The sequence below is a fragment of the Microcaecilia unicolor genome, chromosome 1, assembly GCF_901765095.1.
Source record: "Microcaecilia unicolor chromosome 1, aMicUni1.1, whole genome shotgun sequence".
Lineage (NCBI taxonomy): Eukaryota > Metazoa > Chordata > Amphibia > Gymnophiona > Siphonopidae > Microcaecilia > Microcaecilia unicolor.
Window position 1 is genome coordinate 757,846,387 of NC_044031.1, and position 12,830 is coordinate 757,859,216.

The following is a 12,830-nucleotide window of genomic DNA, read 5'->3' on the forward strand; positions in this document are numbered from 1 at the left end:
TCTTCTCGCAGAAGGCTTCCTTCTGTTTCTGACGTCCTGCACAACGTCAGACTCATAGAACGAAGCCTTGCAGATCAGCTGATCTGCAAGGCTTCATTCTGTGAGTCTGACGTCATGCACGTACAATGTGCAGTCAGAAACAGAAGGAAGCCTTTTGCGAGAAGAAGAGGACCTCAGCTGGTGGGGGTTGGGGTCCCCCGCCGGCAAAAATAGGCAACGGCGGGTTGGCGGCGGGAGAGGGGGGTCGAGAGGGTCGGCGGCCGGGGGGGGGGGTTAAAATGTGCCCCCTCACCTCTTGCTCTGGACCCCCTCCCGCTGAAATCTGGCTACGCCCCTGGACACAACCCTGGAGGTGCCCATGAGGTGCCTATGCTGTAAAGAAAAGGAAGCATCAACTGACATGTCTGGGTAGATGTAAGTGTCTTCTTGCGTCTAGTTGCCGGAGATATGTGCACATATCTATGCTATGCTACTACTACTACTACTACTATTTAGCATTTCTATAGCGCTACAAGGCGTACGCAGCGCTGCACAAACATAGAAGAAAGACAGTCCCTGCTCAAAGAGCTATGTAATAAAAGTGAGCCAAGTATAGGACAATCAAGCCATTGTGACATCACTGATGAGGTTGGCTCTTATTGGTGGACTGAGGCATTATGACATCACAATATTAGCTCTGGTTACAAGAGACTACTACTACTACTTATCACTTCTATAGCGCTACAAGGCGTACGCAGCGCTGCACAAACATAGAAGAAAGACAGTCCCTGCTCAAAGAGCTATGTAATAAAAGTGAGCCAAGTATAGGACAATCAAGCCATTGTGACATCACTGATGAGGTTGGCTCTTATTGGTGGACTGAGGCATTATGACATCACAATATTAGCTCTGGTTACAAGAGACTACTACTACTATTTAGCATTTCTATAGCGCTACAAGGCATACGCAGCGCTGCACAAACATAGAAGAAAGACAGTCCCTGCTCAAAGAGCTTACAATCTAATAGACAAAAAATAAATAAAGTAAGCAAATGAAATCAATTAATGTGAACGGGAAGGAAAAGAGGAGGGTAGGTGGAGGCGAGTGGTTACAAGTGGTTACGAGTCAAAAGCAATGTTAAAGAGGTGCACTTTGACCTGTAAAATAAGTGCTATGTAAGATCAAGTATACAGTGGTGGAAATAAGTATTTGATCCCTTGCTGATTTTGTAAGTTTGCCCACTGACAAAGACATGAGCAGCCCATAATTGAAGGGTAGGTTATTGGTAACAGTGAGAGATAGCACATCACAAATTAAATCCGGAAAATCACATTGTGGAAAGTATATGAATTTATTTGCATTCTGCAGAGGGAAATAAGTATTTAATCCCTCTGGCAAACAAGACCTAATACTTGGTGGCAAAACCCTTGTTGGCAAGCACAGCGGTCAGACGTCTTCTGTAGTTGATGATGAGGTTTGCACACATGTCAGGAGGAATTTTGGTCCACTCCTCTTTGCAGATCATCTCTAAATCATTAAGAGTTCTGGGCTGTCGCTTGGCAACTCGCAGCTTCAGCTCCCTCCATAAGTTTTCAATGGGATTAAGGTCTGGTGACTGGCTAGGCCACTCCATGACCCTAATGTGCTTCTTCCTGAGTCACTCCTTTGTTGCCTTGGCTGTATGTTTTGGGTCATTGTCGTGCTGGAAGACCCAGCCACGACCCATTTTTAAGGCCCTGGCGGAGGGAAGGAGGTTGTCACTCAGAATTGTACGGTACATGGCCCCATCCATTCTCCCATTGATGCGGTGAAGTAGTCCTGTGCCCTTAGCAGAGAAACACCCCCAAAACATAACATTTCCACCTCCATGCTTGACAGTGGGGACGGTGTTCTTTGGGTCATAGGCAGCATTTCTCTTCCTCCAAACACGGCGAGTTGAGTTCATGCCAAAGAGCTCAATTTTTGTCTCATCTGACCACAGCACCTTCTCCCAATCACTCTCGGCATCATCCAGGTGTTCACTGGCAAACTTCAGACGGGCCGTCACATGTGCCTTCCGGAGCAGGGGGACCTTGCGGGCACTGCAGGATTGCAATCCGTTATGTCGTAATGTGTTACCAATGGTTTTCGTGGTGACATTGGTCCCAGCTGCCTTGAGATCATTGACAAGTTCCCCCCTTGTAGTTGTAGGCTGATTTCTAACCTTCCTCATGATCAAGGATACCCCACGAGGTGAGATTTTGCGTGGAGCCCCAGATCTTTGTCGATTGACAGTCATTTTGTACTTCTTCCATTTTCTTACTATGGCACCAACAGTTGTCTCCTTCTCGCCCAGCGTCTTACTGATGGTTTTGTAGCCCATTCCAGCCTTGTGCAGGTGTATGATCTTGTCCCTGACATCCTTAGACAGCTCCTTGCTCTTGGCCATTTTGTAGAGGTTAGAGTCTGACTGATTCACTGAGTCTGTGGACAGGTGTCTTTCATACAGGTGACCATTGCCGACAGCTGTCTGTCATGCAGGTAACGAGTTGATTTGGAGCATCTACCTGGTCTGTAGGGGCCAGATCTCTTACTGGTTGGTGGGGGATCAAATACTTATTTCCCTCTGCAGAATGCAAATAAATTCATATACTTTCCACAATGTGATTTTCCGGATTTAATTTGTGATGTGCTATCTCTCACTGTTACCAATAACCTACCCTTCAATTATGGGCTGCTCATGTCTTTGTCAGTGGGCAAACTTACAAATTCAGCAAGGGATCAAATACTTATTTCCACCACTGTATATATGTACTAGACCGCCCAAAACACAGCAGCAAGACTGATCTTTGGAAATCAAAATTCGAATCTGCCAAGCCCCTTCGTGAAAAATTACACTGGCTTCCCATTAAAGAACGCATCGCCTTTAAGGTCTGGAGTTTCTTTGCATCCCGCATAAATTCTATTGCAGTAGTCTACCTGGCATAGTACCATTGATTGTATCAGGTTATGAAATGTTTCCCTCGGGAAGAATTGTTTCACGCGTTTGAGTTTCCACATTGATTGGAACATTTTCTTTGTTGTGGAGGTCACTTGGCTCTCTAGTGTTAGGTTGCGGTCCAATGTAACGCCGAGGATTTTCAGGCTGTCTGAGATAGGGAGGGTGTAATCTGGGGTGTTGATAATTGTTGGGATGGCCGCGCTGTGTTGGGATGAGAGGATAAGACAGTGAGTTCTTTTCTTTGTTGCGTTTTAGTTGAAATGCATTTGCCCAAGAATCCATGATGTTCAAGCTGATCTTGATTTCGTTGGTGATTTCTGTCAGTTTAGATTTGTACGGAATGTATATTGCATAGATGAAGGGATTAAGGCCTTGGTTGGATAAGGACTTGGCTAGTGGGGTCATCATTAGGTTGAAGAGGATCGGTGATAGCGGTGATCCTTGTGGTACTCCGCAGTCTGCTTTCCACGGTGATAATATGTTTGAGTTGACGTCAGACGCCAAACTTTGGCGCTTTAAAGATTCATCTCACATATGTCACTAATACACCTGAACAGACCTTCGAAACCCTAAATGACTCACCACTTCATACAAAAATAATGACCATTTACACAACCAAAATAATACAAACCATAGAATCGCATACTATCTTGGTAACAAAAATGTGATACAACGTGCTGTCTAACTTAGAAGGATAACACTCTCTAATTTACAAATAAAAGCAATACAATTATTTTTGTATTTGTCTTTATCGTTGGTTTCTCTACATCCTATAGCTTCTGGTAAAGTTACTTACAGAAACAGCACAGACAGTACTTTCAGGACAACCACGCTGACTGAAAGAAGCAGCGGCATGGGGTCTTCCTACCTTTGACCATTCAGATGCCTCCCAGATGGACAGACAGTTCCAGCCTTCACATCCTTGTATGGCTGCTGGCTTGTGACCCAGGCAGTAGAAGTCTCTAGTGCTGAAATAGGTGCCGTTCTGTAACTGGAAAATGCAAGTGACTTCACGGTGCTGGAAGCCTCTCCCACAGGTGCTGGAGCAGGAACCCCAATCCCCGGCCATCCATCTATTAAACAGAGTAACAAACAGTTATTTGAAAAGGTAATCAAGAAACAGAACTAGGTGCTAAGATCATTTTGCGATGCACTTGTGGACCATCAACACTGTAACAACAGATGCATCGAGTAACGAGTCTTGGAAGAGAAATGGGTTAATATTCAGCCACTGTGGTCCGTATTCTTTTCGAGCACCAGCAACTTCAGTCGATTGTAGATAATTTATTGGTAAAGACTGAACACAGTACTGTGTTTTACTACTACTACTCATTTCTATAGCGCTACTAGACATATACAGCGCTGTACACATTATATGCTGGTACTTTCTCAGTCCCTGCAGGGCTCACAATCTTAAGGGTTTTTTTGTACGTGGGGCCATGGAGGGTTAAGTGACTTGCCCAAGGTCACAAGGAGCTGTAGTGGGAATTGAACCCAGGTTGCCAGGATCAAAGCCCGCTGCACTAACCATTAGGCCACTCCTCCACCATGACAGCTCATTTTACAGCCCACACATTTTCTATTGAAAGGTATGGTTAAAGACCATATTCTTCATCTTTCATTCTTCTATCCATGTTTACATTCATTGACCATTAGACGTTGTTCACGTATTTTATCCTAAAGACTCCTGATGCTGGCCTACCAGCCGAAACACAGTACCGTGTCGAGTCTTTACCAATAAATTATCTACAATCGACTGAAGTCTCCACATTTGTCTCTGGTCAGCCTGGTCTATTTCCCACTCCTTTTTTGTTGCTGTTGTTTTGTCGTGGGATCTTGGCGTTCCTCTGCCCCGGCGGACTCTCACCGAACCTTTTCGAACACCAGCCACGATAAATTTCCCACAAATCCCCAGGAGGAGCTTGGTGAAGAATACCATATCCTCTTCCAAGGGAAAGGGCTCTGCTCAACTCTCACACTTCCAGTGACGGAAACCTCTCTGAAGCCTAGCTCAGTCTTGAGCTTAAGGTCTAAAAACTTGTTGCAAATTCTTCAGAAAGCTTTCCATGGGCACCATGGGCAGTATTTTTAGCATCGTATTGATGAAAACATTTGCAATCCAAGATTGACTTTTGGTGCCTCAGTCTTGAGAGCAGTACATTTTGACAAATGATTTTGCTAAGCTATAATTATACCCACTATACACTACAATATTTCTGATAGCCCTTTATCCTTATTAACTGATACATGCGTCCATTCACACATAGGGATATCTCGGCACATCCCCACTGGAAGCGCAGGAAGTGGCTTCTACCAGTAGAGGGAGCACATGAACTCTTGTAGGGAAAGTTCTAGTTCTGTTTTGCTTTGTCCCAAGACAGGAGTGTAGCACCACCCTCAACCCTCCCCGTCCACTCCCCACCCCCAGCAGGTTGTGGTGTTACGGTTCCAACTGTCTACAACAGGGAAAATTAGATTTTGCTTTGGATCCAGAGGGGTAGGGGAAGAAGAATCACCTTCCGAAGCTCTGTGAATGTCTTTTACCTTCTCCTCTGATGGTTATAAAGAAAAGTGCTGCCCATGCTGGTAAGTCTGATTAAAAATACAGCGGTCAATATTCAGCCGTCAGCGGTGAGCGTTTTGCTCACTGCCGACAGTATTATTCCTGGATATTCAAAGCCGGGACATTTGCGAGCTTCAGCTTTGAATATCTGGTTATTTTTAAGCTGGCTACCACATAGCCATCACTTAAGTGGCCATGAGTTACCACATAAAAACAGGACACACATTTATCCCATGTATGCACTAACCCTTGCCACTTATGTGCTGACTCCACCCCCAAGATAACCAGCTTTAAGTTTGGCGCTAACCACGATATTCAGCGGCATTCAGCCAGTTAAATGCCACTGAATATTAGCAGCTAGCCCCGTCCAAGGGATTTAACCAGTCTGCGGCCGGTAAAAATTCATTTTGAATATCAGGCAGAGAGGGTCCAATATGCAAATGGATGTTTAGTGGCCGGGGAAACTTGCTCTGATCACTTTGGCACTGTTTGGAGCTTGAAAACCAGAAATCCATTCTGTAGCCATGGGAATCTTACTGTGTTTTTCACCCAGACCCCAAGAATAATTGCCCTTGTCACTCAATCTTGAGTGGCTGAATTTGTGGCTCAAGCAAGACTTCACGCAACGTCATTCTGAAGCCAAAGGTTCTGGATTAGGAATTGGTTTTTGGACAGAAAACAGAGGGTTGGGTTAAGTGGTAAATTCTCTCAATGGAGAAGGGTGAACAGTGGAGTGCCGCAGGGGTCAGTACTGGGACCGGTGCTATTTTATATATTTATAAGTGATATGGAAATCGGAACGACGAGTGAGGTGATTACATTTGCAGATGATACAAAACTATTCAAGGTTGTTAAAACATGTGTGGACTGTGAAATATTGCAGGAAGACCGTAGGAAATTGGAAGATTGGGCATCCAAATGGCAGATGAAATTTAATGTGGACAAATGATCTAGGTGTCGTTGTAGATAATACGCTGAAATCTTCTGTTCAGTGTATAGCGGCAGCCCAAAAAGCAAACAGGATGCTAGGAATTATTAGGAAAGGGATGGTGAATAAGATCGAAAATACTATAATGCCTTTGTATTGCTCCATAGTGCGACCGCACCTTGGGTATTGCGTTCAGTTCTGGTCACTGTATCTCAAAAAAGACATAGCGGCATTAGAAAAGGTTCAAAGAAGAGCGACCAAAATGAAAAAGGGGATGGAACTCCTCTCGTATGAGGAAAGGCTAAAGAGGTTAGGGCTCTTCAGCTTCGAAAAGAGACGGATGAGGGGAGATACAACTCAGGTCTACAAAACCCTGAGTGGTGTAGAAGGAGTACAAGTAAATTAAGTTTTTACTCATTCCAAAAGTACTAGGGGACACTCGAGGAAGCTACATGGAAATATTTTTAAAACAAATAGAAGGAAATATTTTTTCACTCAGCAAATAATTAAGCTCTGAAAATATTTGACGGAGGACGTGGTAACAGTGGTTTGCTTATCTGGGTTTAAAAAATGATTTGGACAAGTTCCTGGAGGAAGAGTCCATAGTCTGCTATTGAGACAGACATGGGGAAGCTACTGCTTGCCCTGGGATTGGTAGCATAGAGTGTTGATATGAGTTTATCTTGGGCAGACTAGATGGACCATGCAGGTCTTTTTCTGCCGTCATCATCTACTATGTTACTATGTTGCCACGATTTGAGTTTCTGCCAGGTACTTGTGACCTGGCTTGGCCACTGTTGGAAACAGCATATTGGGCTAGATGGACCATTGGTCTGACCCAGTATGGCTACTCTTATGTTCTTAAGAAAAAGCTACCTTACTGGAGGTATCAAGGCTTCAAAATGCGAGCGACCTTCACCAAAACACAACTCCGTGTTAGGTCTACCTTGTGTAAGGTAACTTTTTCTTCAGTACCCCATATCTGTGTCAGTTATCTACACCAGGGTTTTCAAGGGAAATCTCTTCCCCCAAGACAGAACCCGCTCCCCTGGAGGAATGTGCATTTTAAGAGCGACGGAAGGGAGAGGATCGGGAAGACTAAGTGTTCTGTGGAGCCTTGGGGTGTGAATCAGGACACCCCCTTTACACGTGTGAAGCTTTGTAGTCTTTGTTGAACATAGATTGCTTTTGTGTCTCTGTAATTTTCAATACTGTTGCTACTCTTTTGGGAGTTGTAGTTTAATCATTATTTTCTGGTAATGATATGTCTAATTTTCTTTTTTTTTCTTTATTATTTTTAACTTTCCATTGTATTTTGTTATTTTATAACCTGCATTATCCTTGCATTGATTGAAATACACAAATGCTGTATCACTGGGATTATGTGATGACACAAAGTTATTCAAAGTCGTTAAATCGCGGGAGGATTGTGAAAAATTACAAGAGGACCTTACGAGTCTGTACTTATGTACTTATGCTTAGACACTCCATCCCATCATGGAACACTGTTGGAAACAGGATGCTGGGCTTGATGAACCTTTGGTCTTTCCCAGTATGGCAATACTTATGTACTTATGCTGTGATGGCAACTTGTGGGTTGTCAAGTTCTTTCAGAGAAAGGAGAAGTCTCTCTTCAGTCAACAACATGAACTAGCCAGTGTGTAGAAGCTTAGAAGACCCGGATATGTTATGAGATGTTCACAACTTCCATTTCTTCTCAAATGGTGGTCATTTTGTCTTATTTGGAAAAAAAAAAAAGATGATAGCCTGCTTTCTGCTGGAATGGGAACTCAAAAACCACTAGGATTCACAGAAGCAAGAGAAAAGTCATCCAAAATAATAGCCCATCAAATCAGTTTATGGCACTTCTCACACTGTGCTCTATTTACAGTGCTTAATGCTGTAAGATACTGAAAAAGTGATACTGAACTCAATGGAAAAGAAATGTTTTGTGTAGTACCAGCAGGATACGTTGACAGCAGGGGCGGGAGGGGGGTCCAGAGCCCGAGGTGGGGGGGGGGGGCACAGCCTCCCCCAGCCACCGCCGCCCCTCCCCCGCCACTTTCGATCCCCCCTCCCGCCGCCTCCGCCACCCCTCCCCAGCCGCCATCTGGTACCTTTGCTGGCGGGGGTCCCCACCCCCCAAAGTCTTCTTCAGTGCTTGTCTCCGGCGTCTTCGCTGATCTGTTTCTGTGAGTCCTGACTCCTGACATCCAGGACGTCAGGAGTCAGAACTCACAGAAACAGGCGCTGAAGAAGACTTCAACTGGCGGGGATTGAGGACCCCTGCCAGCAAAGGTACCAGGTAGCAGCGACAGCAGGAGGGGGGATCGAAAGTGGCGAGGGAGGGTCAGCGGCGGCGGGGGGTCGAAAGTAGAGGGGGCCAGTGCTAAATCTGTGGGGGCCTATGCCCCCGTGGCCCCATCCAGCTACTCCCCTGGTTCACAGTCATCCATGGGCCCTCCCACTTAAGAAAATAATTGACTGTCATTTTGCTTTGCCCTACAAAAAAAGTTTTTTAAAAAAGACCTGGATATGTACCAGGTGATTTACTTCCGTAAATGATTGTAAGCTCTTTGAGCAGGGACTGTCTCTTTTTGTGTATGGTGTACAGCGCTGCGTATGCCTTGTAGCGCTATAGAAATGATAAATAGTAGTAGTAGTAGTAAATGTATTTCGAGAAAGGAAACGTTTAAATTCCTAGAAATTCCATTTACAGAGCTGGAAGTCTGTTCAGTGTGGCAGCTTTTCAGGTTACTGAACTATTGTCGTCGCAATACGTGTTGACCCCCCTGCTGCCCCTCCTCAGGGAATATTAGCAGGTGGCACCTGATGGTAGTAACAGGTTTCTATACCACACCAAGGCCCTACAGCTCGGGATAAAAATATATCATGTCTGCAGTGGAATAATATAGCAGCTGACGTGGCCTAGCAGGATCCAACAGTAACATTCCTGTTTGACTGCCTTTATAAACACTGGGCAGTCATTTTCCAGTGCAGGCTCTTTTTTCTGCAGAATTTCAGAAATTCCACTGGCTATAACTTTCAGGGACTTCATTTTTAATAACATGGCTTTACAGCGACCTTGCCGCCACCTTAGTGATCCAGTGATCAAGCTGTGCGCTGCGGTACAACAGCATCGCATTCTCATCTTTATTTATTTAGATTTTGCTCACACCTTTTTCAGTAGTAGCTCAAGGTGAGTTACATTCAGGTACTCTGGATATTTCTCTGTCCCAGGAGGGCTCACAATCTAAGTTTGTACCTGTGACTTGCCCAAGATCACAAGGAGCAGCAGTGGGATTTGAACTGGCCACCTCTGGATGTCAAGACCGGTGCTCTAACCACTAGGCAACTCCTCCAACAAGGCATCCTGGTGTAGAGATGCCAAGTTACCCAGTCGCACACTGGACACTTTTTGGTCAGCCCTGGTTTTGAACTTACATCCCAAAGCAGTGAGGTGCTCTAACCACTAGGCCACTCCTCCACTCCAGAATCTTGCTATTCTTTGGGGTTCTACATGGAATGTCGCTACTCTTTGAGATTCTGCATGGAATCTTGTCACTCTTTAAGATTCCAAAATCTTATTTATTTATTTATTTAGATTTTGCTCACACATTTTTCAGTAGTAACTCAAGGTGAGTTACTTTCAGGTACACTGGATGTTTTTCTGTCCCAGGAGGCCTCATAATCTAAGTTTGTACCTGAGGCAAAGGAGGGTTAAGTGACTTGCCCAAGATCACAAGGAGCATTTGGGCTCACTGTGGGGGTAATTTACTGAACCCCTGCGTTTTCTCATCAAATGAAACATCTAAAATATTAATTACAGTTGCATATCTAATACATTGAACCTAACAAACATCTTTCTCATCAAACAAAATAAAGACTTAACGCTTTTCTGAAGGAGTAATACTTTGTTATTTTCGGAATTTCTAAAGGCAGCCTGTTCCAAAGCCTAACTCCCTGATGTAAAAAGGAACTCTAGTATGGATTTCTTCCGAACATCCTTAAAGGACGGATAATTTAATTTCAAACAGTGTTCCGTTCTACCTGAGGAAAAAGATGGGAAATCCAAATAATTAATTAGTCTACCAGATCCATCATGGAAAGGGTGGTAGATACGTGGAATGCCCTTCCTTGGGAGGTGGTGGAGATAAAAATGGTAACAGAATTCAAACATCTGTGGCATACACACAAAGGAATCCTGTTTAGAAAGAATGGATCCACAGAATCTTAGCAGGGATTAGGTGGTGACGCCGGTAATTGGGAAGCAAAACCGGTGCTGGGCAGACTTCTACAGTCTACGCCCTGATGGTAACTGAATAGATAGGGATGGGCTGGAGTATAAATTTTAAGGGGCTTCAACGTTAGCTTCAGAACTTAGTACAAGAAGAGTGCTGGGCAGAATTCTACAGTCTGTGGCCTGAGAAAGGCAAGGACAAATCAAACTTGGGTATAAAGTATCACATACCATGTAAAATGAGTTTATCTTGTTGGGCAGACTGGATGGACCATTCAGGTCTTTATCTGCTGTCATTTACTATGTTACTATGTTACTCTTTGGGGTTCTACATGGAATGTTGCTACTAATCAGGATTCTAGAATCTTCAGAACTTCTAGTACAAGAACAGTACTGGGCAGATTTCTACGGTTTGTGCCCTGAGAAAGGCAAGGACAAATCAAACTCAGGTATACATATAAAGTATCACGTACCATGTAAAATGAGTTTATCTTGTGGGGAAAACTGGATGGACTGTTCAGGTATTTATGTGTCGTCATTTACTATGTTACTATGACTGTGCAGTGTTTTGTACATCATACATGTTTGCTTAAACTTCAGTCTTGAAGATACAGGAAGCCAATGCAGCTCCTTCAACAGTGGAGATGCTCTTTCGTACTTTCCCAGGCTGTAAATCAATCTTGCTGCTATATTCTGCAAAAATTGAAGTTTTTGTAACAGTTTTTCCGTAAGCCCCCCAAATAGTGAGTTACAATAATCTAAGTATGGTATCAGGATTGCCTGTGCCTCAGTTTCAGAAGAGACCTCCTCCAGCCAGAAGAGTAGCCGGGTTTGGATATCCGGGGAGCAGACCTTTTGTAAAATAGGTGTCGGTATGAAGCTGAAGGGCTGATCCGCATAGGTGCCATTTTATTCAAAATCCATTTGGAGGAGAAGCCATTCCCCTTGCACCCCCACCTAGCTACACCTCTGTCTCCAGCCCTCGGCCTGTCAGATATCTGGAAGTTACCACAGCATGCTCACTGGGTAGGAGAGTGGCAGAGTAGCCTAGTGGTTACAGCACCAGGGCTTGCAATCCAGAGGTGGCCGGTTCAAATCCCACTTCTGCTCTTTGTGATCTTGGGCAAGACACGGGTACAAACTTAGATTGTGAGCCCTCCAGGGACAGAGAAACACCCAGTGTGCTTTGATCTACTACTGAAAAAGGTGTGAGCAAAATCCAAAACTCAGATGGTCTCTGTGTGCGGCTGTTCTGTGACACCCATAGAATTCTGTCCTTAGCTGCTGCTTAAAAAGACCCTGCTTCTCGTACAATGAGTTAAGAAGTTCAAGATGACCCTTACGAGGTCACTACCGCACAAAAGCACTGCTAGAGTTTGGTTTAAAGGCTAAGACCAGCACTCTGCTTGGCAAGAGCCTCTCAGCGTGAACAGAGATCACGATTCTTGAAGGTATTTGCTGCCAAAGAGCAGGCTAAACAGAGGTTTCCAGTGTCTGGGTGGGAAAAAGTCAAGAAGCAAAGAATGCGCTTCTGAATGGTTTCCAGCTGAAAGCATGTTAACTAAATACATAACCAGGGAAAGTTCAAGCGTGTGGTATGGGTGGAGACAGCAATACTTGATATCAGAATGGCTCTGTGGGCAATGAGGCACATTCACTGCTCCATTCCGGCTCTAATGGAGATGGGAAGAAGCCACGACCCTTTCCCTAGTTATTATGAGATCACGTTGAATGCTTTCAGATGATCGTAACAGTGTTCCTGACAGCTGGTGCTCCGAGTGCAGATGAAAAGCATGAAGCCATTTAAAACTGGAGGGCAGGGGGGGTCCTTCTACATGCAATGTTACTCTGCAGGTTGGGGGCTGGGGGCTCTGTCTTGGAACACATGTTTGCAAATCCAGCTGCCAGCCTTTAAAATCTTACAAATCATTTGATTGGCCCCTTGGGCTTGTAAAAACTGTTCCTCACTGTCCTATACAGGCATCTAAACCCCCCACATTTAAATGTGTTCTTCAATTCAAGGGCCTCAGAATTCAGGTCCAGTAGGTATTACCCCGCCCATGAAAGTTTACTAGCAAACGACACCATAGGCACTGGAAAGCAAAGTGAGTTAGCAAGGTCACAAAGAGCATAGTGGGTG

At 44.6% G+C, this 12,830-nt stretch overlaps 1 protein-coding gene across 1 annotated transcript in view; it reads right to left on the reverse strand.

The window, feature by feature from the left end:
• Positions 1-12,830, reverse strand: part of LOC115459907 (A disintegrin and metalloproteinase with thrombospondin motifs 17-like) — a 393,810-nt gene that overhangs the window by 21,768 nt on the left and 359,212 nt on the right. Inside the window, exon 22 of the mRNA XM_030189734.1 lies at positions 3,828-4,032. Coding sequence (XP_030045594.1) covers positions 3,828-4,032 — 205 coding nt within the window. The remainder of the gene's footprint in view (positions 1-3,827; positions 4,033-12,830) is intronic.